Raw genomic sequence first — 26,498 nt, forward strand, 5'->3', positions numbered from 1 at the left:
TCCGCCCCTTTACGCGCATCGGACACCTTCGGCACAACAAAGCATGTGCGGCGGCTCCGCAACATTGTCTCTCCGGTGAGCGTGCGGACTCTCGTGGATTCTTTTCTCCTCTTTTGTGGGATTCCTGCGCCGCGTCGCTTCTCCCGTGGCGGCGAACCCGAGAGTAGGTAAGGCACAAACGACAACAAGCGCCACGCCGAGAGACGCGCTGCGCTCCTGCCGCGGCGGGGACGACGAGCGACTGTTTGTTTGTTTTCTCTTTCAACATTCGGCGCCATTTTCGCACACACGGGTTCGTTTAAATGCCCGGGCACGGCGGCGTGATTTAAACTGAAGAAGAGTAGGAAGTGCAAGTCGTGCTGAATTCAACATTTCTGTCCCGTGTTATAGTCGAAAGTAAACCAGAATGAAACAGCCCCATTGGTGTCCAGTTGGAGAAGAGCGCGGTGGCAGTGAAACACCTCCTCTGGATAAAAGTAGTCCGTTATAGCGGAGGGTTCCTCCCCCTCGTGTGTGAGGTGTTTCTGTGGAGATGAATGGGCAAGTTATCTCACTGCTAAAATATGTCGTATTAATAAAACTCACTTTACAGCAATGCTTATTGTATCGTGACTTGCCTACACGCAGTGGACGATATTCTCGTTCTAATTATTATTACCAAAAAAAATTGATAAAATGATGAATGATACAAAAAAATACATGTTTTGTTTTCAGCCGCAGTGGCTCTATAAACGAAATGTATTATTATTATTATCATTATTGTTATTATTATTATTATCTCTACATAATGTAGCCAAGTGAGGCCTGATAACTTCAGGCCCCTGAATCCACCACATAACATCAGTAATTGACATTGTTGTCATATTTCCGTGCATATGTTAAATATTCCCCCATATGATTCATGTGTGCATCAGCATGTCTCAAATGCTTCCTTGTGAGGTGTGTTGTTTTCAAGAAATATGTCTGCTGGGATGTTCAGATGTTCGTTGCTTTTCCATGCTGTCTTCCAGAGATGGCTTTGCTTTTGGAGTTTCATTTTTCTGCTCGACATGACTTGCTTTTAAAATTATCCCATCTTCGCTGGTGTGTGTGTGTGTGTGTGTGTGTGTGTGTGTGTGTGTGTGTGTGTGTGTGTGTGTGTGTGTGTGTGTGTGTGTGTGTGTGTGTGTGTGTGTGTGTGTGTGTGTGTGTGTGTGTGTTCCTGAGCACGCACATGCCCGCACTCCCCATAGCACACTGTACTGTAGGAGAAACTCATCCAATAAGCCTCGCCTCCATTGATGATACTGCTGGATATATATAGTCAGATAATCTTTTATGGAGCGCTGCAGATGTGACGTAGGGAGGATGAGAGGGAGAGGGACAGAGAGGCGGCATTAATGCAAGCCGGCCTGGCAAGTGCTTGCATGAGCAGCAGAAGTAAAGACAGTGGTTAAAAAAAAAAAAAAAAAAAAAAAATGACAAAGAGATAAAGACCTGGGTCGTCCGGCGTCTCCTCCACTGCTGAATCAGCAGTGTTGTGAGCGCGGGGCCGCCGAAGTGAAGCTGAAGGATGTGTATGGCTCCGCTTGTGCGAGAGTGAGGTCACCAAGGTCCCAGAAGAGCCTGCTGCTGCTAATCCTCTTTTGGGAGTTATGATGCATTCGTGCAGTTAGACTGCTTCTCTGATGTATTGAGCGTTACTGAACAGGCAACAGACGCCACAACAGACTCCCATGTACTTCTCCTCCCGGAGGAGGGAGTCTTTGGATTTGACTCTTCAGACTTTACTTGAAAAAAAAAATAAAATCAAACTTCCTCGCAACACAAATAATTCAAATATCTAATTGCGGAATCATTTTATTTCAGCATAGTAAATTGTGTAATACTGCAGCCCTCCATTGAGATGCTGTGGCTAAGGAATTCTACACAATAATAGATCTTGACACAGATCAGGAGGAACTTCTTTCACGAGGTGCACTGACGCACAGATGCACTGTTCCCTCGATGGACTTGGGTTGAGGTAATGTTGGAAATGCTTTCAGGGCGACCGCAGTAAATCAATCAAGCTACTTCATTCTTTTCCCATGTTGGTTCATGTTACAGCACCAGGCTCACAGACCATCTGTGCGTATTGATTAGCTCAGACCTGGGTTTGGCATATAGGTTTACACACAGTGAGCTGGACTCAAATAAACCTTTTGCCGCCTTTGTGAGCCTGATGCCTTTTTAGTCGAGTGTCCTCCCAGTTCACACGAGAGGTGTCGGCGTCACAGAACTCCCCATTGTAGAATTTCATTCAAAGTTTGGTAGCTGTTGGAAATCCACTCGACATATGTCTGTCTATAATCTTGGAAGCATGCAGTGTTATTTAGTTGGGCTGCAACTAACAATCATTTTTATCATAGATTAATCTGTCGACAATTTCCTCAATTAATCGATTATTGTTTGGTCCAAAAAATGGTGAAAAACGTCGATCTTGTTTCCCAAACCCCAAAATTGTGTTTTGTTTTGTCCACACACCAAGGAGCAAAGAAACCAGAAGATATTCACATTTAAGTAGCTGCTATCATAGAATTGTGACCTTATTTATTTTCATAAAAACTACCAATTGAGCGATTACTACCGATTGAGCGATTATCAGAATCGCTCAATTTACTGTTGCACCTCTATTATTTAGAGGTAGAGTCTCTTAAAAACAAGTAGCCTACAAACGCCCGTTTCGTGTGTCTGTGATGTTGCTGGGCAGACCCTGTGTGCATTAGCTGGAAGCACCGCGGTTTAGCCTGGCACGTGTTCGCGTGTATGTTGGCGTGTGTGTCTGTGTTTACTTAGAGAGGTTAATAGGAGCCACCATGTGGCAAGAGGACTGATATGTTGGCGTTCCCTTCATTTCTGCTGATTTTCAGCCAGGTAGGCGGGGCCCCGCGTAAAACCATGAATCAGCACAGCTGATCGCCACTGTGCTTCTGCCAGCTCTTCTCCCTCTCTCCCACACACAAACACACAGAAATGCACGCACACCCAGATAGGCAGAGAAGGACAGAGAAGCAGAGTGGGGGGGGGGGGCAGTGGGATAGACAATGTAGGCAGGTATGGATGGAGATAATCTTACTTGGTCACTTGGGGGCTGATTAACTCTAAACACCCTCTAATTCCTTAAGCCTCCTCTCAGTACCCAGGAAACCTGCTTTCTTTATGTGCAAGTATTCCTGCAAGGTAAAGTTATATTTGAACCTGTCTTGCTTGTCAGTCGGTGGCCGATATTGGTCAGGAAGTGGAAGGGAATGTCCTCAAAACAAGTGAAATCTTCCTCTGCTTTTGTAAAAACTGTGTGTGTGTGTGTGTGTGTGTGTGTGTGTGTGTGTGTGTGTGTGTGTGTGTGTGTGTGTGTGTGTGTGTGTGTGTGTGTGTGTGTGTGTGTGTGTGTGTGTGTGTGTGTGTGTGTGTGTGTATGTGTGCGCGCACATGTATGCACATGTACATGTGTGTGTTGTGTGCAGTGCACTGTAAACAGAAATAGATGTGAGCGTGTCTGTAAAGGCTAACTAATGAGTCCCTGCATCCTGAGCTATTTATATACTGTACGTCCTCCTCCTCCGCTGCAAGCTCTTCCCCAATCAGGTCTCCCGTCTTATTTCATTACACACATTGTCCACACAGCAGCAAGTAATATGAACCCTTTGGTATCAATTTCCTCAAAATGTCTTCTTAAACCCTGGGTTAGGAGGGAATCAGAGTTAGTCAAAGCATTGGGTCGAAATCAATTCAAACATTTTTTTTTTTGCGTAATTTAAACGAGAGCTATTAATTAATTGCAGCTCACACTGTTTATGTCCCTTGCATTTAAGCATATGAAATTTCCCCCAAACTCTCATAAAGTCAATTTAAATGTCTCATTCTCTTTTCCCTGAAGCAAGAAGCTCTTCGGTTTTCAAATTATCTTCCTGTGGGACCATTAAATGTAATCAAAGGTCACGTAAACTTTAAATCAGATCCTGATTTAACTCCAGCCCTGGTGTTTGCACCTGATCCAGCAGCTCTCTGCGAGCTCACTCTTGCTCCAGGGTGGCCTACATCATCTATAATTTAGCTCATTAGAGACACTAATTATATAGCACAGAGGGCGGATTTTTTTTATACAGTGCAGCAATATTTCATCTAATGACTTTCTCACACACACACACACAAAAGATAAAAAGAAATGCGCCTGCGCTTCATATTGTGAGAGATTGATGTTATATCGAGAGATGCCGTGGCTGCGGCTGCTGCTGCTGCCTCAATCAGTCATGATGCAGGTTAGTGCTGCTCAGCTGGCTGATAGCAGAGATGTTAGATAGGCAACACAAAATGGAGGAGGCAGCAGACACAAGCTCAGCTGGTCCATTAGGAGCAAGTCTGTTTCCTGACAATCAGAATTGAGATGACAGAGCATTAAAAGACCCAGAAGAGCCTGTGAGCACTGATGCATACCGTGTGTGTGTGTGCGTGTGTGTGTGTGTGTGTGCGCGTGTGTGTTGTGACCTAGGGAATAGGCCTATGGGGGGTCTTGTGGGGGGAAGGGTAGGCAGGATTAGTAATAGTGTGCAGCACAGTTATTGGTCACTGGACACAAACAATGGGAGGGCTAAAGAGGATTTGGCCCGTGTGCGTACCCCCTCCTCCTCTCCTGCTGTCCCGCAGTGCCACTAGGAAGTGTATGGTATAGAAGGCGAGGCTGCACTCTTTTGGCCAGCCCGGTACATCTGGAAGACTGGCCTGCCCGCTTGTCTAGCATGTCCCCTCCCCCACTCCACGCCAGGCAGGGTGGGGCATGAACTACATATGGAAGAGACGAACGCAGCCACATTAATCACATGGCCCAGTCCAGACAGGCATGCGTGCATGTCTCATTAAGGTTAAGAATTGATTGTGATGTGAGCCTTGTCTCATTCAGAAGTGGTGTGTGTGTGTCTGATTACATAATACCTGTAATGTATTTCAGTCAGTTGCGTTATTTAATCAGCCGGTTAGAAGTTTCCAAATATATCCGATTGGTCCTCGCGCTGCCACACCATTGGCTCAGTCATGTTCCTTAAACTCAGTCCTTGGACTGTGACATTGAATCATATCACTGGCTAAGAAGTTGTTTATAAAAGTATGGTTGCACTCTCGTATATTGACAACAGGTAGATGGATCATTACTGGGTTTGTTTAGGCAGATACTGATATGTGAAAAAAAAACCATTCAGTTGTTTAAAAAACAACCCTAACAAACATTTTCAATACGGATCATTTGATTTTTTTTAAAAGTTCAACATCACCAACAAAATGTGCATTTTTTTCCACTGCAAATTTTTGTTACCGATTGGCCAACATATATCCCGACATTGATTTATCTGATTTAATGACATATTGGCTTAGATTATTAATCAGTCGGGCTCTAATATGTGATATGTTTGATATTGTTAATCGTTAAAATGTTCTGGCAGGAATTTCAGATTTTTAACAATCCAGCAAATCAAATACACAACGAAGATTCTTCATCACACCTTTGGAAAAATCATACAAATTCCAGACATGCTTGTTTGTTTGCAGCACCGTCTACATGGCCTTAATCCACCCAGGGATCTTAATGAAATAACAACTTCACTATAAATACCATTAAGAAATCTCTGAGTTGAGAAATGCTGCATCACTTCAAGGTGTATATCATCCTGTCACCCAGTTCTGTGTGTATGTAGACGCCTCAGTTGACCTGTGCAGGATGGGCGTGTGCGACATGAGGAGCCAGGCATGTGTGGAGTGGATGATCCAGACGATGCTAATAGGCAGCTCTGGAGCAAAATGCCTCCTTTGTGTCAGTGGGATTTAATGAGTCTGTGATGGGCAGTGTTGTGAGCTTGCCCACAGAACTCCATGTAGACACAGACACTCCTCAACAAGGAGAGCTATTGTGTGACGAAGAAATGTTTGTGTACGTGTGAGTAAGTGTGTGCGCGTTTGGGTTAGAATATAATATGTGGGCGGCAGTTGGCTTCATGTTTTATGGAATGAATCTCCGTTGTGCTCAGAGCAGGCAGCTAACAAAGCATTTTTAGCAGAAATGTAAATTACTTATTGTACAAATTGCTCGTGGTAAATTGCTTTTGATTGGAGCCTGAGCTAAAATTATAACGTATAATGTGGGGCTGATGAGGCTCGCATACAGATCACCCCATTTGCATGATAAAAGACATGATTTTAGTGCATCATAACAAAGTATAGAGAAATATGATCTAAACAAATTCAGACGTGTACTTTCATAATATCAGATTATTATTTGTTTGTTTTTTCACTTTCAATGAATCTTCTGATTATTTTCTGAATTAATAGTTTGATCTATAAAGTTGTAAAAAAAACAATCACAATTTCTCAGACTTTTAAAGTCCTTAAATTGGTTGTTTAGATAATCCAGCGATCACAAAATAAAATGATGTTTAACAGAAAAAAATGATTTACTATTTTTATATATATATATATATATATATATATATATATAGTAATATTTTGTATGTGTTTGTAAATAATTGTAAGCATCACATATTGTAACAGTATAGTTCAGTTCATGTGTTACATTTTCCATTCAACTTAATGTTTCCTACACACAGGCTAATAGTCCACTGCTCCTAATCTTGTTTATTGTGTTCCAAGTATAGCCGCGCCGTGACCTTTCTCCATCCCTTACTCCTTTCTGTTCTCCTTCGCAGTGGCTACCATGACAACAGAGGCAAGTGCAGTGAGCGAGGCAGACACAGAGGGCAAGCAGAAGGCCAGCGGCGCCGAGCCCGAAGCCGAACCAGAGAACAAACAGAAGCCAGAGGCTGCGGTGTCTGAGCCGGAGGGGGAGCAGTCAAGCAGCCAGACGGCCCAGGAGCAGGCCTCTGAGCCTGGGCCCGCTGACATCGCTACCTCCCCTGAGGAGGAGCAGCTGAAGCCCCGTACCCGAACTTCTGCTGGCAAAGGCCTCTCTCGTCTCTTCTCATCTTTCCTCAAACGCCGCTCTCAGTGCTCCGAGGGAGAGGGCTTTGAGGCAGAGAAAGCCAAGGAGGAGAAGGCAGATAAAGAGGAACAAGCTGACAAAGCAGAAGAGGAGAAGGTGGAAGAGGTGAAAAGTGAAGAGGAGGAGTCTAAAGTAGAGGTTGAAAAATCTGAGGTGAAAGAAGTGAAAAAGAAAGAAGAAGAAGAACCAAAAGTACAAAAAGAGGATATAAAGAAGGAAGGGGAAAAGGTCGAGAAGAAGGGCAGCAAAAAGAGAAAGAAAGAAGCCAAGAAGAAAGTGGAGGACAAGGATGAGGAGAAAGTGAAAAAGGAAGAGGAAAATGTGAAAAAGAAAGAGGAGAAAACAGAGGAGGAGAAAGAGACAGAACAGCCTAGTGTTGAAAAGAAGGAGGAACAGTTAGAGACTAAAGAAGAAGAAAAGAAGCAGACTGCTGAAGTCAAAGACAAGGAGGCGGAAGCCAGTAAAAAAGAGGAGGAAAAAGTTGACAAGAAGGTGTCAAAGAAAAAAGAAAAAGAAGAAAAGGTAAAGAAGAAGGAAGAGGAAAAAGCAAAGAGGAAAGCAGAAGAAGAAGAGAGGGCAAAGAAGCGAGAGGAAGAGAAAGCAAAGAAGAAAGAAGAAGAAAAGGCTAGGGAGGCTGAGAAAGCAAAGAAAAAAGAGGAGGAAAAGGCCAAAAAGAAAGAGGAGGAGAAGGCGAAAGAGGAGAAGGCAAAAAAGAAGGAAGAGGAGAAACCAAAAGAGGAGTCCCAAAAGAAAGAAGAGGAGAAGGTGAAAGGAGAGGCAACTAAGAAAGAGAAGGAAAAGGAGGAGGAAAGGGAGGAGGAAAAGCCGAAGAAGGAAGAGGAAAAAGGGAAGAAAAAAGAGAAGGGGAAGAACAAAGGAAAGAAGGAGGTAAAAGGACCAAGCGAGGAGCAAGTGAAAGCGCCGATCGCTGCTCCAGAGCCTGAGCTCAAAACTGAGCCAGACATTGAAGCGGCTCCTGATCAGCACTCGATCAGCAGCGCAGAGACGCAGGTGAGTGACGATTTTAGAAATTCAGATTATTTGCAGACAAATAGCAGATCTCTCCTACCCACAAATTCCAACTGCAGATTTAATTGTAGTAGACAAGCACATGTTTTCTTCCTCCTAATGAATTTTTAATAGTGTGGACAGCTTGCTCAGCGAAAAGCCCCTCTGCCGGGTTGTGCTGAAAGCTTGGGTCTAAAACGATCCGTGCTGCTGCGAAGTAGAGCGAGCATCAACAACAGTGTGTTTGCAGTTTACTCTAGATCTGTAGTTGTTGTCAACATTAAAAAAAAAAAGTACATCGTGTCCACCCACATTCTTTTCATCTGTATTTGACATACTTTGCAAATGTCTTGTGTTGACTCTTTATCAGCCAGCTCAAGAGGAACACAAGGAAAAAGCTGTAATAAAGGAGGAGCCTGAAGCGGTGGAAGAAGTGAAAGAGGAGGAAGCCGAGGAGGACGCCGAGGAGGAACGGGCAGAGCAGGAGAAAGAAGTCAAAGGAGAGGAAAAGGCAGAGGAGGCGGTGAAGAAGGAGAAGGAGAAGGAGAAGGAGAAGCCTGTGAAAGACAAGAAAACGGAGAAGAAGACAGAAGAGGCCAAAGGCTCCAAACGTCAGAAAACCATGCAATGCAAAGTCACCTTACTGGACGACACTCAGTTCGAGTGCGAGCTCGATGTAAGAAGTGCAGAATGTTCTCTTGTGTTTGTTTAGCTGCTTTCATACAAGCAATGAAAGTCCGGACATTTTCCTCCTCAAATTTTTCGGTAGAACGCAAATTTCCGCTACTGTCGCTCCGGACTTTTCCTGGAACTTTTTCTACCAACCCCCTTTGGTAAAATTTCCAGAAAATGTCAGAGTGAGCTCACGTGAGAGTACGGCAGGGAAAATCGCCGGAAGGTTCACAACGAGCGGGTGCTCTTGCTCGGCGCTACCCCTCAAATTTAATGTTTCTGAGATTTTCCTGCAGTTGTGAATGCATCTGACGCCGACAATCTCCTGCTGTGAACGGCAAACTCATTTTCCGGAGTTCATGTCTGCAGACGGCTTTTGTGTAATGACTGCCTCTCCAGCTGAGCAGCTAAAGCTAACTAGTCTATCTGTCTCTGTCTGCCTGCCTTCATCTCCCTTTATCATTTAGAAACACGCTAAAGGCCAGGAACTTTTGACTAAGGTGTGTGACCATGTCAACCTGCTGGAGAAAGATTACTTTGGCTTGGCTAACTGGGAAACCCCAACCTGCAAGGTAGGCTGTTTTTTTTTCTCTCCTCCTGTAATTTAATTTTACACTGCAAATGAGCAGCCACATATTTAAAAAAGAAAAGATAAAAAGAAACCGATTGTGAGCAGTATTTTTTTTATCCTTCATGTTTTGCAGACATGGTTGGAACCCGCAAAAGAGATCAGGAAACAGGTTTCCGGTGCTGTCTATGAGTTTACATTCAACGTGAAGTTCTACCCCCCTGATCCAGCACAGCTCACTGAAGACCTCACCAGGTGAGTGTCTTTAGTGTTAAAGGAACAGTTTGACATTTGGGAAAAAGAGTTAGATGAGAAGATTGATACCAGTCATATGTCAGAAATCAGGGGGAAGTTTTAATGTCTTCCAAATGATCTTATTTGTTTTCTCACATCATTTCCAGGTACTTTCTATGTGTCCAGCTTAGGAAAGACATTATGCGCGGTGTTCTTCCCTGTTCCTTCGTCACACTGTCCTTGCTGGGCTCCTACACGGCCCAGTCGGAGCTTGGGGAGTATGACCCAGAGCTCCATGGAGAAGACTATGTTAAGGATTTAAGCCTTGCTCCCGGACAGAGCAAAGAGCTGGAGGACAAAGTGATGGAGTTGCACCGCACATACAGGTAATCAAACATGGCGGGCATCAATTGGAGCAACATAGCAAATGGCAATCTCCAGTTAATTTAACACATAATTTGCGTCAAGTTTAACCAAGTTTAAGAATGTACGATTCAACAGGCAAAAACTTCTGCATCGTCAGTGTTTGCGAAAAGTCCTTCAAATAATCCCGACCATAAAGGACATGTTTTAAAAGAGTTTTCTTATCCGTGTGCTTCCAGGTCAATGATTCCTGCCCAGGCGGACATGTTGTTTCTTGAGAATGCCAAGAAACTCGCCATGTATGGAGTGGACCTGCACCAAGCCAAGGTACATTGTTTCTGGAATAGTGTGACATGCTCAGTGATATTTTCTGTGGGTTGACAAGTGGTGTTGCACCTCGTCCGGTTATTCATGGAAAATTCTTAAATGCTCAAGACCACGGTTCAAATATGAACCAATTTTTTATTTTATTTCCAAAATGCGTGCCATTATTTTGTGACAGCATGCTTGCATTACACCGGAGGCATCCAGATTTTAATTACAACATTGATGTTGGTCCCCTCCCGGAAAAAAGGGGAGATTAATAATGTTTCGAACTCCCTGACCTCATACTCCATGCCCTCATGTGAGAAATTCTGCCACCCGGTGACGGTTCACTGGAAGTGCATAACTCCTGTCTCGTGCATGCAGGATCTGGATGGTGTTGACATCACACTGGGGGTTTGCTCCGGTGGTCTGATGGTTTACAAGGACAAGCTGAGGATCAACCGTTTCCCTTGGCCCAAGGTGCTCAAGATCTCTTACAAACGCAGCAGTTTCTTTATCAAGATCCGACCATCAGAGGTAAATCTGAATTCACATCTGTTGTTTTCTGTTTTGTTTTGGTCTCGTCCCAACTCTCCCTCCAATCCACCAGCATTTTTTTCCTAAAGTTTTTACTTATTTTACCCCAATTTGGAAAAATGTATTGACCGACTGATAGATTTACAGATGGACTTATTTCACCTCATATATTTTATATTCTTATCTTCATTAATATTATTTATATATTGATGGATTATTATCTCTTAGTTGTATTTCACATTATTCACGTTTCGGGAACTGTTGTCGACACATTGATTTAACTTTACAACTGGGTCAATCAATTTGAGTGAGATTAATTAAAACAATAGATAATAGATACAAATTACAATTTGAGAATTGATACGAGACAATTCTGTTAAATTGCATCTTTATAGGTAAAATTTTACTATAATTTTGTTTAAGAAGAATAATAAGTCCTCAACATAAATTAATTATATTCAACTTTATTTGTTTCTTCTTCTTTCAGCAAGAGCAGTACGAAAGCACAATCGGCTTCAAACTGCCCAACTACAAAGCCTCAAAGAAGCTGTGGAAAGTCTGTGTTGAAAACCATACCTTCTTCAGGTAACAACAGGTTGCTGTCACCTTGTTCTGAATGATACTTCGCTGCCTGGCAGCAGAGGTCATTCGCAGGTTCTGCCTATCCCCTAGATAATTGGCTAACTGGCCTCTAGCTTAATGCCTATATTGGCTCCTTGGCAGTTTGACCACAGGCGAAAAGCTACATACCGATGGCCCTGACCTTGGAATTAAACCTCAAAGATTTTGTCGTCTTAATGAGTTAAAGGGTCAAACTTGTCGCAAACCTTGTTGCATAACAGTACAAATTTGTAGGGAAAACAATAAATATTTGAGCCCCTGGTGTATGTTGCTCGGTCACTTTTTTGAAATTGTGTTGGTCAAGTGGATGAAAATTAAATCACTGCATGTCTCCCACAGGGTTCCGACAGTGGAGCCTCCCTCATCACGTCGCTTCCTCGTCCTGGGCTCGAAGTTTCGGTACAGCGGGCGTACTCAGGCCCAGACCCGCCAGGCGAGCTCCATGATCGACCGCCCAGCCCCTCGCTTCACACGCTCTGCAAGCAAGAGGCTGTCGCGTAATCTAGATGAAGGTAAGCGCGTGAACGGCCTTTGGTATCACACTTGTATCCCGGAATAAAAACGATTCTGACTTGTTTCGCTCTTGCAGCTGGAGATGACACTCTCCAGTTACTCTCAGCATCAACCAGATCTGAGACCGATGATTGGTGGTTGATGCAGGTATCTGACAAGCCTCAGCCTTCTCCTGAATTCCCAGGTACAAGAAACCGTGTGGAAGTGCACCAGAAGCTTTTTGGCATATTTGCAGCATTCATTTTGTTATTGCTCACAAACGGCCTTATCGCATCAATTATAACACGCTCATCCTTCTCTGGATCATCTGCTTTCATGCTCGTAAATCTTTGAAGACATTGCCATTCAGCTTTGGCACAGACAGTTAAGTTGCCAGGTAGGTGACCTATTCTGACTTGCCGACGTTGACACCCACCTTGTACTTTCCCTGGCATGATCCCAGGGTAGCTGTGAAAGAAAAATCTTTTTTTAAGGCATTTCCAGCCGTTGCTGCTTGATGTGTTGCAACAACGACTCTCATTGGCTTGTATCTTTATGTTCAACTCATTCATTACGTCTCCGAACTTTAACCAGTCAAAGAATGAGAGGCATCTTTCATTCAGCTTTGTACTAACCTTCGCCAGTAGTCTGGTACAAGCGCTTGGCATCTGTCTTGGTCAAAAAACACGCTTGAAGCCCTGTGAAGAATTCACAGTGGCCTCATCTCTCAAACAAAACATCAAATAAACGATGTCACCGCGCAATTTCTTCACAGCCAGAGGGAAGTCGAAGGAGACTTTGATTCAATCCTGGGAGGAGCAGCAGTCTGCTCAGACCGTCACAGTAACCTGGCAGGACACTGAGACTGGTCAGACTGGTCGTCAAACCATTACTCAGACAGTGGAAGGCGAGTGGTCTGCCCTGCTGCATCGTCATCCTCCTTTTCCCTTTGTCCCACCTTCTGATTTTGTGAAACAGCCAGGTATCGTCACTTGAAACACTTGCCATATTGTAATTTAACAGTTTGCCATTACAAATACTAACAAATATATATCACTGCTGCACTGTTGAGTCAAAGATGCATCTGCCACTTTTTGTGTGCTGCATCATCCTCCAAGGCTTTCATAGAAACCACACATGTGGGACAGGCCTCCTTTTTGTATTTAGAAAAAGTTTGTGAATTCTCATTTGGTGTTAAAGTGCTGAGTATGTCGCCTCTGGTTTTTATCAGCTAAGCTCAGCTTGACAAAAACAAGCTCTATGGACAGGCTCTTGCAACCTGCGCTGAAACAGCAAGACGATTGGTTCCTGTACTTTGACCAAATCTTCAGCTTGTCTTCACTTGAGGGTGTTGAAAAACCACGTGAGTTTTCTAATGTGACCGTATGGAAGTATGACATGCAAACATCAAATGGAATTTGAAAGCCGTCGGCAAAATGGTTCCATGGTTCATAGTTTTACTTCCATCCCTGCTCCCCCCAGTCTCTCCCCTAGCCCAGTCGCAGATCCACGATGAGGACGAGCAGGAGCTGAGCCGTGAGCAGGTCACTGAGAGGCTTCAGGAAACTGTGACCTTGGTAGACAAGATGATTGAGGCGAATGTTTTGGAAAGGAAGCTCAGGGAAGTAAGGGGTTTGGAGGAAAGACTCGAAGAAATGGATGAAATGGCAGAGAAACTTCAAGAAGTAATAGAGCAAGAATTGGGGAAGGAGGAGTTACACAAACTAAGAGAAGAAGAAAGACATTTAGAGGAAGACAAACTTAAAAAGGTGCAAGGTACAACAGAAAGGGTAGTAAAGAAATCAGTGAGGTGGATGGAGACAAAAGAAGAGGATGAAGTGGATGAATTGGAGGAGCAAATAAAGCAGGTGTTTTTAACAGGTTTGTTGCCTGAAGAGGAAGAGTCAGAAGTGAAACAGGAGAGTGAAAAGGAGGCGGCAGATGAAAATCTGTTGGATGATAGTTTGAGAGAGAAGCTACGCCAGATAGAAAGGGAATGGCAAGATGAAGTGAAAGAGAAGCTTGGCTCTCCAGATGTCGTCGGCACCGCTTCTGTAGTGGCACATCAGAAGGTGGTGCGTAGCACTAAGAGGAGAGCGACTATTATAGACGAGAGGGGGCAACAACAGGAAGATATAGAGGACGTGCAGGGTCAGTCTGGTGTAATATCAGAGGTGAGGCTGGAAAAACAAGAGATATGGCGTAGGACAGAACTTGAGGAGAGGACCGGCAGGGAGGTGACAGAGAGGTTTCAGGCTGACTATCAACCTCAGGTGGAAAATAAAGATGTCTGGGCTATTTTCTTCGACCGCCCTCCATACAGACCTGTTTTCAAACCACCAGGTACAGTATGTCATTGTGCAACCAGCTTTAGACTTCTACGAATGTCTAATAATATTTTATCGTCAACAAAGTTTCCCTTTTCCCCCGGTGTGCCGTTTACATTGAAAACATTGAACGGTCACACTTCAGTCTACAAAAACCTCTTTAGATTCAGTAGAGAAGGAGAAGTTAACAGGCCGGTTCCCTTTTTTCTTTTAGATGAAATGTGAAAGTAATGAATGTCCTGTCTGTGCTGGGTATAGTTATCGTTGTACTTAGGTGGATCCAGTGTAGTGGGAGTAATGACAGTAAAGCTGTTGTGAAATAAATTGGGCTGACATGTTCTAATAGTGCAAATCAGGGAACAATATGAATATAATATACTCCAGCTTTGCATTATCTTGCCCGAAAAACAACAAACAACGAGACGAATGTTATTAACAGACAATTATTTTCTTATCTTGGAGTTGTCCTTAATAATAACAAAATTCTTGCAAAGTCACAATCCATATAAGCTTTTTATCACTGCATGTTTCCTCCCACTCTCATCATCAGTTACCTCTGTGGAACTTGCCCGGGTGGATAAAGGCGAGCATTTCATCTCAAAGACTGAGATTACAGCAGTTGAGAAAACAGAGATTATAATGGAAGAGAAAATAATGCGAGGAGAGGAAGTGCAGCGAGAGATCCCACCACCATCAACCATCACAGACAGAGATGATGATTGGTTTGTGTTGCTGGATGTTGTTCCCAGGGAAACTCTGTATGTACCACCAGGTACTGCTACAATCCACTTGTGCCTTATACCACGTCTTGTATTGTGCCTGCCACTTGTGTTTAAAACTGTTTCTTTTAAAATACCAGTTATCTTGAAGGAGCGAGACCGGATGGAGGCAAAAAGTGTTGTCTCTGTGGTTGGGACTGCAGCTGATGAGGAGATTAGAGAAGTGGTTGTTGAAGAGAGAAAAATAATAGAAGAGACCCCAAGACGTCTACAAGAAATCGCACAACAGCCAGTGACAGACAGAGATGATGACTGGTTTGTGTTGCTGGATGTTGTTCCCATAGAAACTTCTTATGTGCCACCAGGTACGGCTAAACTCTCCTTGTGCCCTAATATTATGCCCTTTATTGTGTTTGCCACTTGCTTTAAAACTGCTTATTTGAAAACCCCAGTTACCTTGAAGGAGCGAGACCAGATGGAGGCAGAAAGTGTTGTCTCTGTGGTTGCGACTGCAGCTGATGAGATTAGAGAAGTGTTTGTTGAAGAGAGAAGGATTATAGAAGAGGCACCGAGACGCCTACAACAAATGCCACTACAGCCAATGACCGATCGAGACGACGACTGGTTTGTGTTGCTCGAGGTTGTTCCAAGAGAGAGATCATATGTTTCACCAGGTACTGCTAAAATCACCAACACGTGCTTTGCAGCAATATCACAGCAAGCAATTATCCTGAGCTTTGCAGCTTCTTAAATGTGTCTAAGCGCTGAGGATATTTTGATCTCTTTTGTTCTAGTTGCTGTTGTGCAGCATGTTCAAGTGTCACCACAAGAACGCGTTTCTCTGATTGAAATAGCAACCGTTGAGCTGAGGGGGAAAAGATCAGAGGTTGTAGTAGACAACACAGACGTAAAACAAGTGCCGGGTGAAAAACAAGTAGCACTGCCACAAGCTGGGAAACCGAGAGAAGATGACTGGTTTGGGCTGCTGGACGTTCCTATTAGAGAACCTGCATTTGTGCCACAAGGTATTGCAAACTTTCCCTTATATGCTTTCTCTGCCCCTCAACAAAGAGGGCTTTTTTTTCATCATAAGTGTCCTACAGTGGTCGTTCATTCTTTTTCAGTTACCTTTGATCAGGTTTATCCTGGCAGAAGCTTTTCGGGTGAGACTGAAACGACTGCAGTGGAGTCCAAGAAGGACTTTGTAATTGACAGTATTGTGGTGCAGAAAGAGGAGAAGAAGCACGGCGTGCAAATTATACCAGAGCTGAAAATGTCCCAGCCTTTGAGGGCGAGAGATGATGACTGGTATCTGCTGCTGGATGTTGGTCCCAGAGAAACATCGTATGTGCCTCCAGGTACACACAGCCTTCAAACAGCCTTTTCACACACATAATTGCACCAAAGGAGACTCTCTATGTCGAGCCAACTATCCAGAAATGATTTCCATTTAAAAAGAAAAAGGGCTTCTGTCAGATTCTTCACTTGTGGCAGAAGCTGAAGATTAAATTCTGTCTGTTTTTTCAGTTTCTCCGGCAGTGCAGCTCCAAATTTGTCCCAGTGTTGAATCTCAGATTGAAGTGAAAAGCACTGAGCGGGAGGTGCATTGGGTCGATCTTGAGCAGATTAGACCGCAGCCTTCCCAGCCACGGCCAGAGAGAGATGACTGGTTTGTGCTGTTCGATGCAATTCGCGAAGAAGCAGTCATGCAACCGTCAGGTATTCAGCTGATATTTGTTTTATGACTCTGTGCAAACTGTTACATTTCTGCCGCTTGCTTTCACGTTGGAACATTTGTGCGGAGGACATATCAGTGTCACTGTTCTTTTGACTCCAGTTGCCCCTGCTGAGATTGTTCTGGATGAGAGGAAGACGTTTGAGGTTGAGGTGACAACCACAGAGACTAGAACGTGGAAGAAGAAGATAATTGGTGTGGACAGCAGGCAAGATGAGACTCGTTCGTCTGAAATTAAACGAATCCAAATGGCACCACTGTCAGAGAGAGGAGGGGGAGACGATTGGTTTGTCTTATTCGACATCGTCCGAGAAAAGCCTTTTGTCGTACCACCAGGTACCTCATATTACCAAAGGGCCTGTACATGAGCCTGAGGCCCAAAACCTAAAATTGTTCCAGCAAAATGATATAATCAAATTCATTTGCATTAGATTTATGTACTTTCCATGTTTGTGTGTTAGTTGCTGCGGTTGAGCGCATTGTCGACGTGTTGGCAGACACTGGCAGAAAAGTGGAAGATGATTTGTTTATTCCTCTGGATGTGGCCCCTAAGAAACAAGGTATAATTTAAATGATTTAGTCCAGCTGTGTATACAATCATTTCTCTTTTAATAAGTTTTTCAAACAGTAATTTTACAGTTTTTTACACAGTAATTCTTTGTCATTTGACCCGCCCTCCTAATATGTGCACCTGCCTTTTATGTTTGTGTGTTAGTTGCTGGGGTTGAGCATATTGTCAGTGTTTTGGGAACCACTGGGAGAAAGCTTGAAGATGATTGGTTTGTTCTTCTGGATGTGGCGCCTAAGAAATCAGGTATAAATAATCTAAACGATTAATTCCAGCTAAGCAATACAAAGATTTCTATTTTGGTATGTTGTCAATTCAAAGTAATCCTTTGACATTTGATCCAACCTCCAGCCATGTGATGTGCCATATATCAGTTTTACTCAGATATAGCTGGGAGGGTCATTTCACCGTAAAAATGCAGGTGCCCAAATCCCATTTATACTTTATTTCCACAATAATATCTGATTGTATATTTGTATTAGTTCCTGTCCCTGAGCGCGTCCGGTTCCCAGCAGAGGTCAGAACTCCCACTGCTGTAGCCAAAACAAGGATTTCTATTCCTGAGACGATACCACTGTTCGCGGAACGGATCCTGGAGGAAAGATGTCCACTCACAAATACACATGTCGATGATGATTGGTTTGTTCTACTAGATGTTGACCTCAAAGAGTCAGGTATTTTTTTTCTACATGTTTTGGTTTATTGGTTTGCAACAACTCACACGTGGTCGCGCTTTTTTCACCCCACGAATCGCTTATTAACTTTTGCACCTTGTTTACAGGATACACATGTGTCATGCAGGTGGCAATGCACACTCACTGTTATTCAAGGACCTCTCACCATGCTATGTTTTGCATATTTCTCAGTCCTTGCATCTCATCAGTTCATGAGCTTTTTAGCTCATTGCAGCCTAACATCATCTCCCTTTGCATCCATCTTTGGATGGTTACAAGAACTAAATTGCGCTTTTGCTCTCATTCCACTCTGTGAATATTCGCTTCTGGCCCACTTCAGGTTCTAATACATGCTTGTCCTTTATAAAGGAAGTCAACGAGGCATTCACGGTACAGTATCCCCCTGCAGAGTGTTGCATTTACTTGATCACATTGAGGCTTGAGAGTGTAAGTATGATTTGGCTGTTTGCATAGATGCGCAACTGTGTGCTTCTGTATTTGTGTATTTATAGCTGTGCATTTTGCTCACTGAGAGGATTTGATCGTGACAAATGTTTATAGAATCATATCTATCTATCTATATAACATATTTCCTCTTGTTCACATTTCAATCTGGTCTGTATTCTGTCCAGTGGTGGTCACGCAGAGGGGTGCCCGTCCCGTCAGTGCTCCGGTCTTCTCCCAGGCTGCTCTGGCTGAGGCGGGGATCCCCATGGCGCCCTTCGAGCAGCCCCAGACCTCCACTCCGATCAAGACCAGCCGGAAGGAGGAACGAAAGCTGGAGGTCACCGTGGAAGCCGTGGAGCCCTCAAAAATGGAGGATGTGGCTGAGGTCAAGGTATTTGAATTCTGTATTTGCTGTTTTTACACGTTGGTGATGTGATTTCAGCAGGAGGTTAAATCTTAACAGCAGATACTGTATGTATGTAAACCATTTATAGCTAACAGAATAGCTGATGGCAGTGAAAAATCAACAAATTATTTATGATTTGTCCATACAGTGATTGCCAAGGTATTTTGACTAAAGGACAAATGCTTTAATTGTAAATACTTTATCAGCATCCGAGTATGAACTGTGTCTCTCTTGCTGCTGTAGTCAGTAGTGTGGAGGGACCAGACAGACGTAGAGTCTTCACTGATATCCACCTTCAATGGGGACATTCAGGTTGGTGTCAGATCTTAAGCCTCTTGCGTCACTTTGAGCTGAGCTGTGAGTGCTAAGAAGCAGAGGTTGCTAACGTGTGTCCCTCTCTCCTCCCTGGGGTAGCACGAGTCAGAGGTCACAAGCACGGAGGTGGTGCGAATGCGAAAGGTCAGATTCTTAGCCCCGTCTGTTTCCGTAGCCATTTCTCCACCTCCATTCTGATGATGTCGACCTTCTCATCTTAAAAATACTTAATTTCACTCTTTTCTCATGTTCTGCTTCCATACAGCTAGGTCTTAAGTGACATCCACATCAGGTTTGATGCACATACGGTGTATCGTAAGAGATAGAAAAAAGTGTGAATAGTTTTATACGATGAGTAACTTTAACATGAACAGACCATGTTCATATAAATAATGTTTAACAAATATAAGTTGTGTTAAAGTTAACAAGGCTTCATTTCTTCTCATTGCTTGCTCTTGTAAACCCTGGAATGTGCACATGCATGATTATTATAGATTATAGATTAAATGCATTTTACTAAAAAGGGGCATGATAAATGTTTTATCACATTTCTGTTAGTCTACCGTTCTGTATTTCTTTGCTCATAAAAAATGTGAAATCTTAAATCAGTCCTCCACTGCCTTAGGTTCATTGCTTGGTTAGTACATTGCAGTTTGGCCTCAATGGCCATTTGTCCCCTAAACCATTTTGCATGCTGTCTCCTCACAACTCCTCCTGTCTGTTGTACAGTATTTAACACGTTAGTGAACTCTATAGTGTGCATGTCCGAGGTGCGGCAGCTTGATGCCAACCCACACGGGAAACTGAAACAAACCCACGCCTCTTTTGTTCTTTTCATTTTTCACAGAAAAGAGCAAAGAAAATTGAGGGTGACTCAATTTATATCAGACATAGCCTTTTAATGTTGGAGGTTTGTATCCCTTCTAGAGACGTCCGTCTCCGGCTATATTTTCTTGCTCTTTGGCACAGTGGCTGATGTTTAATATCACGCTTGCATGTGGCACGATTCGCACTCTTTGCATCAGTGTGTTAATGATTGGCTGTAGATTACTTGATTAATGGGTGTTTGTGTGTGGCCATATAACTCTAATCCGGTTGTTTTTCGGGAGAGTGCTGTTGAACTCTTGCATCGGTAAACACAAACTCATCTAAAGGATGCTGCACTTCACTGCATCCTTGAACTGTCCCTAATGATCTACCCTGGGTTGTGGTCGATTACTTAACGTCTAAGCTCCAATTTTATGTAATTATATATATATTTTATTTTCCCCCATATCATCAGTATTCTCCTGTTCCTGCTTCTGCTTTCTCTACCTCCATCTGTTTTCTAACTTGCTAGTAATGCATTGCAATTTCGCAGCAATTATGCAAATTAAAATCATTTGACCAAAGAAATGAAAATGAAAATAATTAGAGATTTTACTGAATGTATGACCTTTGGAGAAACACTTATCATTAAGTTGCTCTTTAGTACGAAAATTAATCACGATTAACAGTCAACAAACACTTCAGTTCTTTAATTAGAACTGTTTAGTGTGTGTTTGATAAGATGGTCAATATCTTGCAGTTGTCCATGAAGATCAACTTGATGCTAAATGTTGCCAAATCACGGCTGCTACTGTTGCTTTGGTTCATTTGTGTGAAATGAATAGGTTTCCATTTAAACTGAGGCTTCATCTCTGACAACTTGTACTGTGTCTGCCACCATCGCCTCTCCTGCTCTTTGATTTTCAGCCTGTTCTCACAACGTATTTCACCGCAAGCCTAATGCTGTGAAATAGATCCTCAATGCTGTGTTGTGTAGTTAATAGACTCCACCCATGCAGAACGCCAAGTGATGATTGTCTTTGATAAATCATGGCATGGACTCCTCTGAACCTTTCCTTTATATAAACCCAAGTCTGGCCTCATCAATCAGCTGCCGGACTTCAATCATACTTTGAAAAGGAGCCGCTGAAAATCTATCAAGAATCCACATAGAATGATCGTCTAGATTATTTTGTCCATCTGATTTATTTTGCTTTAGATTCACCAATTAACCCTGCTTCTGCTTATTTATTAAATCAGCAGTAAGTCAACAAAAATTGTGCAGAAACTACAGAAAAGCAAAATAATCTGATTTGTACTTCTTTGTTGTTTTTTTTTTATCTCCCAACCCCCAAAACTTTCCTCCGCGTAGGAGTTCGATAAGCCTCAGGAGGACCTGATCCGGCATCACGCCAGTATCAGTAAGCTAAAGAAAAACTTCATGGAATCCGTCCCGGAGCCCAGGCCCAGTGAGTGGGACAAACGCCTGTCCACGCACTCTCCGTTCCGCACCTTGGGTATCAATGGTCAGCCTCTGCCCAGTGCCGATGGGGTAAGTCTTGCACAAAAAAACACCCGCTGCCAAATACCTGATTTTAGCTGTCTCTCAGTTCAGGAATTGGAGGAATTCATGCAAATAAATTAATTTTCTCTTATATTAACTCATGGAGGTATTCAATTCCTGAGCTGAAGTTGTCACATTTGCTTTGTTTTGCTTTGTCTTCAGAAACGATTGTACGCTAATCGTGAAAACATCACAGCACCAATGGGAGCTGTTTGCATGGATTTGTGTTGGAATAGAAGAACCTGAAATTCTAGCTAACATCTTGTGTTTGAGTACATTTTTTAAGTTGTACTAATTTTAAAAATTGTTGAAAATTGAATTGTTGCATAAGACATTCTTCTGTTTATATGGTGAATATATTCATACAAAGGAAATGGAGGCAAGAGGGGATCAGGCTCTTCTAGTTCTTGTTTCTCTGATGGTTTGAGTCTAATGGATTTTGAGTGCATGTACAGACCTATTCAAGACAGTAGCATGTGGTATGCAACACATGCATGCGTATGAAGAATGAAGTTTGACTTGTTGAATAGGGTCTGTACTCTTGTTCTCTTTACTGATGTGACTGGTGGCTGAGGCTGAGTTTGGGACGCGTTTGATTCTCTTGAGAGCTCACTCTGGTTCCTCTTACCTGCACTGGAAGCCTCTGAACCCCGACAAGTTCGTATTGCATGACTGACAGACCGGACTTGTACTGCATGACTCAGAGATGACCACTCTCTTGAATATTTGCACGTTCTGACGCTGAGCAGAATTTACATTTCCCGCCCTTTCTCCTCTGCCCTTCCTTCATTTGTTAAGCTTTCTTTGTGCTTTCATTACGTTGTTTTTATGCAGTTCCTTTTCATGCTGCTTTTACTTTTTTTTGGGGCTGCTGCTTCCCTCAAAGCTTTGGTTGTTTTTCCATGAAGAGACAAGGCCTCATTCACAGTTGTATCGGCAGTTTTTCGCTCCACACCCCCTATAGTAAATGATAATGAAGATTCCAGTAAAACTGATATAATTGCACTACTACTGGCATCAATAGTGGTAGTGCAGTTAAAAATGATGACAACAAAGCTTTTCAGTGAACCAGAAACACAACGCCAATCTAGTTGAACCGCTGTCACATGAATAAACAAGTGTACAGTTCATTTTGCATGCCCCTCAGCGAGACATTAATTCAAGTGCATTGTAACTGCTCGGGCATAAGCCACTTTTACACTCTGACATTAATACCCCCAAGTGTATTCATACTGTCAGGATGCATTAGCTTGTCACTGAAATAAAAGCAAAGCAAAAGGGACAACTTGAAGCCTGCAGGGATGATGTTAATCAGAGCAAACGTACAAAGTGTTTGATGGAACCAGTTTAAAAATATGACACTGGTCAAATGTTGTCTGCCGAGTGGACTGGACACACTTTGTTTTCGTTTAGATGTAAAAGCTAATTTGTCTTTCTGCCTCATCTGTGAGGAAGGTAAATGATATTTAAAGGCAGCACTTCAATAAGTAGTAACAGAATTGGTCCTGCCAGAGCTAATGGACTAAAATGGTCAGCATGATTAAAATTTAAAGCATTTGATCGTGTACCTGCTACAGGCTCCAAGCGACCTCTAATCCAGCACAATGTCATTTCAGATTTTAGCCACACAGTGAATCTGTGCTAATTTAACATCCTTAGCCTGGAGGCGCAAGCTCCTTCTGGCCAGAGTGACTCAGTTGACCTTCGCTCACTGATCCTCTCTCAAAAACTGTAAACTGCTTCCATTTTCCCTTTGTCCTGGATTAATTAGAATTTCCACAGACTTCCTTTTTGTTGGTTTACTACAAGTGTGGATGAATTTCTGTCTTTTCAGCCTTGAGTGAAATGTAGGCCATGGACAATGGACATAAATTTAAAAAAAGCATGTTAAAATGCATGTTCCATTAACATTTCCATGCTCTGGACAAAATTTGCTATGAAAATCTAATTTCTGTTAAAATAAACACTTCTGGTTCACTCTGAGATCTAATCGTTTGTATTTTCAAAAAATCAGTTATTGCCCAGGTCTGGCTTTTTACAAGTTCACTGTCGGTCACTGTCGACATTTCAGATATTCCTCCCTCTCATCTCTCTTCCCCCTCCTCCTCCTCCCTCCCCCCTCAGTTTGTCATCCGCCTCCCGCGCGGCCCCCTGCTAGACTTCTACTCCAAACGCAGCTGAGGGGCAGCCTCGACCCTGCGGAAACCCCCCACACAGGTGTGAGTGTGACCCGTGGAGCCTGCGCCTTGTCCGTCCATCAACCTCTACCTTTCTCTTCTCCATCTCCTCCTTCCTTCGCCTCCTCTGCAACATCACCGTAGCATTCTTCACCTCTCATCTTCTGCTCCACTTGAGAAGCTGCCCCTTCAGTTTTTTTCTGTTCTGGCCTCTGTGGGGAAAGACTTCCATTTCTTTTGTTTCCCACGACTTGCACAATTTCCCTGAAACAGACGTGTTCTCCAAAGACTGATGAGGACTGAAAATGACAATCAACCCCATACCCTTTTGCATTTTGTGGGATTTCGCTCGGACTTAAAAGACACCAACCAGTTTTTCAGTATTACCTGACTTTTATTTGTTTTTTAATGTCTGACCGTATGACTTTGAGTCTGATTTTTATACACATTTTAAGGTGCATCTGTATTGTCAGTTGTCTTAGGATCTTGTCTTGGGATAAGCTGATCACTGTGATGTGATTTTTCTATTTTTTTTCTTTTTGATACATATACTTTTTGTCCAAGAACACACTGGAAAATACTATTTATTCTGGTTACTGGGAATATTATTTGTCATAGTGTAGTGTTCCCTGTGGTGGGAGAGACCTCAAGGCAGCTTAACTTTAATACTCATTAACCTCTTTGTCCGTCACCAGTCTTTGGCAAGGCAGTATGAAGACAATGAAGACATTTCTTGTTGCATGACCTTTTGACAATCAAGTTTGACCAAAGAATAAAAGGCATTCCATATACAGTACAAATGACTGTTTGTTCCTTTCAAGGAGCTTAGGTTTTGTCATTTAAATATCAGATTAATTGAACAAAAGAAAATCAATTTCATTCTGACACATACAAAATTATATTCATCAATGAAATATACAATATGCAGCTTAAGCTATATTCAGTGTGCATTTTATGTGGTCACCAACTGCGTGTGTCGTATAGACACATGGCCTGCTTTATGCTTTGTCACATTGGTATTAAAACGTGTGGATTTTACCTCCACTGTCCCTTTAGATCTTTAGTGCCTTATCAAATGGATACTGTGTATAAATAACCTATGCATAGTTTTATTTTTTGTCTTGCATACATACATATTTTTAGTCTTTGTAAATCCAGCTTGTTATACGAAATGCTTCCCCTACCCGTGATCACATGGTGACTATGTTTTGTCCTTTTTTTTTTAGAGTGTGTTTATTAGTTCCCAATGCAATGGTTCAGAGACAAAGGCTGCATATGAGGAAACCGGCAACAGTCTGGGCTTGTCAGGCCCACCCAGGCCCACTGTGAGCCCCGAGAGTGAGCCTGATAGTGTGGAAGCCCACGGTGCTCCTGTTGAGGAAGAGTCATGTGACCGAGACGAGGTTGTAGTTTTTGAGACTTCATTGGTGCCCGTCGTAGAGGTGGAGATGGCACAGTTGGCCGCCTCCCTCAAGCCCTGCTGCAAAGCTTTAGATGAGACCCAGGAGGAAGAAGGATCATATCCCGGAGTGTCGTCGTACTCTGGGAGGATAGTTGGATCTTCTCTGGCCTCCTGTTTCAGGAGCGACGGTCCACAGGTCATGCACTGCTTCCAGGTAGCCTCCTGACTCCCTCGGGGTGATGCTGATTCTGTCTGTGTTTGGCCTCTGTGCGATTTCAAGACAGCCACACTTGCTCACTTCTTTGCAGCAGCATTAAATTAAAACTTTAATCTTGAAAAGGAGAATTGTGGTGTGAATTATGCCAATCATTGGTCAAATGTAACTCTGGTTGCTGCAGATGTGCTGCACAGTGGCGTGCTAAGTTCTCCGCTATGGTGGTGGGTCATTTTCTTTCATCATCTTTCCAAACTCACCTTTTTTCCGCTTCCCTTTACCTTCTGGGACAGTTGGTGGCGGGAAGGGGACTAACAAGGGTGTTATCAATCGAAACAATTTGGGGAAAAGAAAGGGCTGTTGCTGGGAAAATTGATCCACATGGCAAAGGCTTAAAAATTGAAAGTGTGAAATAAAATGGTTGCTTTGAGGTGTCTGGTTAAACAGCCACTCATGGGGCTATGCTCCCATCCACAGCCCCCTCTGGTGCAGACCCAGACAGTCACCATCACAGCTGCCTCCAACTCCTTACCCACTGGCATCTCCACCACAGAGGTTCCTATCGTCCCGACCAAGACCTTCACCTATGAGTCTTCAAAGGTAGGGGCTCCAGCACCTGCTCAGCCCAGATCTGTCTCTGCTATGATGCATGGAGGAGATGGCAGCACAAGCTGACTATAAGCAGGTCTGGGAGGACCAGGCCAGGGGCTCCAAGATGAGCATGAGGCAGCTCAGAAATGTCCCTGGCTGAAGCTGTGGGTCACATAATGTCAAATGATTTTTCAGTCTACCTTCTCTTTGGTGTTTTTTCCCCCTCAGGTTGATGGGACAGATGAGGACAAAGATGGTTCAACTGTGTCCAGCTCCAAGACCGTGACCTCAGAAACCACCAGTGGCACCACAGTCACCACCACTACCACTCACATCTCAAAGGTCAGCAGGACATATCCTGTTCTTGTCTTTTTCATTTTCATTTTTATTTAATTTGACTCAGTCATATATATATTATTTTTTTCTTCCCTCTACCAGGTAGTGAAAGGTGGATCAGAGAGTCGTGTGGAGAAGAGGATCGTCATAACTGCAGACTCTGATATCGACCAAGATAAGGTACAAAAGAATATGGGAAATAGGGTTATTCGATCTCTTGCTGGAAGCATGGAGGTTAACTTGGCTTAGCAGAAAGACTGGAAACAGGGGAAACAGCTAGTATCTGTCCAAAAGTAAAAACAAAAAATGTACCACATCCTCAAAAGCTTACGCAAACAATAGATCTAAATTGTTTAAATTAAAGCAAATGACAACTTGTATTTTAGGTGAGATTTTGAGCCCGATTATTTCTTTG

The 26,498-nt window shown here is 43.1% G+C and overlaps 2 protein-coding genes across 10 annotated transcripts in view; both read left to right on the forward strand.

The window, feature by feature from the left end:
* Nucleotides 1-8,428, forward strand: LOC118312841 (vicilin-like seed storage protein At2g18540). The gene is made up of 3 exons (XM_035637819.2): nucleotides 1-163; nucleotides 6,708-7,589; nucleotides 8,379-8,428. Coding segments are annotated over exons 1-3 (933 nt in total). The 5' UTR covers nucleotides 1-162.
* LOC118302716 overlaps nucleotides 7,772-26,498 on the forward strand; it is a 21,030-nt gene continuing 2,303 nt past the window's right edge. Inside the window, exons 1-32 of one of the 9 annotated variants that reach the window (XM_035629099.2) lie at nucleotides 7,772-8,011; nucleotides 8,379-8,684; nucleotides 9,148-9,252; nucleotides 9,385-9,503; nucleotides 9,650-9,868; nucleotides 10,085-10,172; nucleotides 10,536-10,688; nucleotides 11,176-11,273; nucleotides 11,649-11,821; nucleotides 11,899-12,006; nucleotides 12,577-12,783; nucleotides 13,033-13,164; nucleotides 13,284-14,144; nucleotides 14,679-14,900; nucleotides 14,988-15,212; nucleotides 15,300-15,521; nucleotides 15,642-15,872; nucleotides 15,972-16,205; nucleotides 16,375-16,566; nucleotides 16,685-16,918; nucleotides 17,044-17,142; nucleotides 17,298-17,396; nucleotides 17,633-17,824; nucleotides 18,457-18,662; nucleotides 18,921-18,989; nucleotides 19,092-19,136; nucleotides 19,840-19,902; nucleotides 21,172-21,351; nucleotides 24,767-25,156; nucleotides 25,634-25,756; nucleotides 25,976-26,089; nucleotides 26,186-26,263. In XM_035629099.2, coding sequence (XP_035484992.2) covers nucleotides 8,631-8,684; nucleotides 9,148-9,252; nucleotides 9,385-9,503; nucleotides 9,650-9,868; nucleotides 10,085-10,172; nucleotides 10,536-10,688; nucleotides 11,176-11,273; nucleotides 11,649-11,821; nucleotides 11,899-12,006; nucleotides 12,577-12,783; nucleotides 13,033-13,164; nucleotides 13,284-14,144; nucleotides 14,679-14,900; nucleotides 14,988-15,212; nucleotides 15,300-15,521; nucleotides 15,642-15,872; nucleotides 15,972-16,205; nucleotides 16,375-16,566; nucleotides 16,685-16,918; nucleotides 17,044-17,142; nucleotides 17,298-17,396; nucleotides 17,633-17,824; nucleotides 18,457-18,662; nucleotides 18,921-18,989; nucleotides 19,092-19,136; nucleotides 19,840-19,902; nucleotides 21,172-21,351; nucleotides 24,767-25,156; nucleotides 25,634-25,756; nucleotides 25,976-26,089; nucleotides 26,186-26,263 — 5,535 coding nt within the window. In that variant the 5' untranslated portion in view covers nucleotides 7,772-8,011; nucleotides 8,379-8,630. Of the gene's footprint in view, nucleotides 8,012-8,378; nucleotides 8,685-9,147; nucleotides 9,253-9,384; nucleotides 9,504-9,649; nucleotides 9,869-10,084; nucleotides 10,173-10,535; nucleotides 10,689-11,175; nucleotides 11,274-11,648; nucleotides 11,822-11,898; nucleotides 12,007-12,576; nucleotides 12,784-13,032; nucleotides 13,165-13,283; nucleotides 14,145-14,678; nucleotides 14,901-14,987; nucleotides 15,213-15,299; nucleotides 15,522-15,641; nucleotides 15,873-15,971; nucleotides 16,206-16,374; nucleotides 16,567-16,684; nucleotides 16,919-17,043; nucleotides 17,143-17,297; nucleotides 17,397-17,632; nucleotides 17,825-18,456; nucleotides 18,663-18,920; nucleotides 18,990-19,091; nucleotides 19,137-19,839; nucleotides 19,903-21,171; nucleotides 21,352-23,487; nucleotides 24,330-24,766; nucleotides 25,157-25,633; nucleotides 25,757-25,975; nucleotides 26,090-26,185; nucleotides 26,264-26,498 lie in introns of those variants that run through there. The other 8 variants (XM_035629163.2, XM_035629091.2, XM_035629124.2 and 5 more) reach the window with 8 other exon arrangements.

The sequence above is a fragment of the Scophthalmus maximus genome, chromosome 1, assembly GCF_022379125.1.
Source record: "Scophthalmus maximus strain ysfricsl-2021 chromosome 1, ASM2237912v1, whole genome shotgun sequence".
NCBI classification, from domain to species: Eukaryota; Metazoa; Chordata; class Actinopteri; order Pleuronectiformes; family Scophthalmidae; genus Scophthalmus; species Scophthalmus maximus.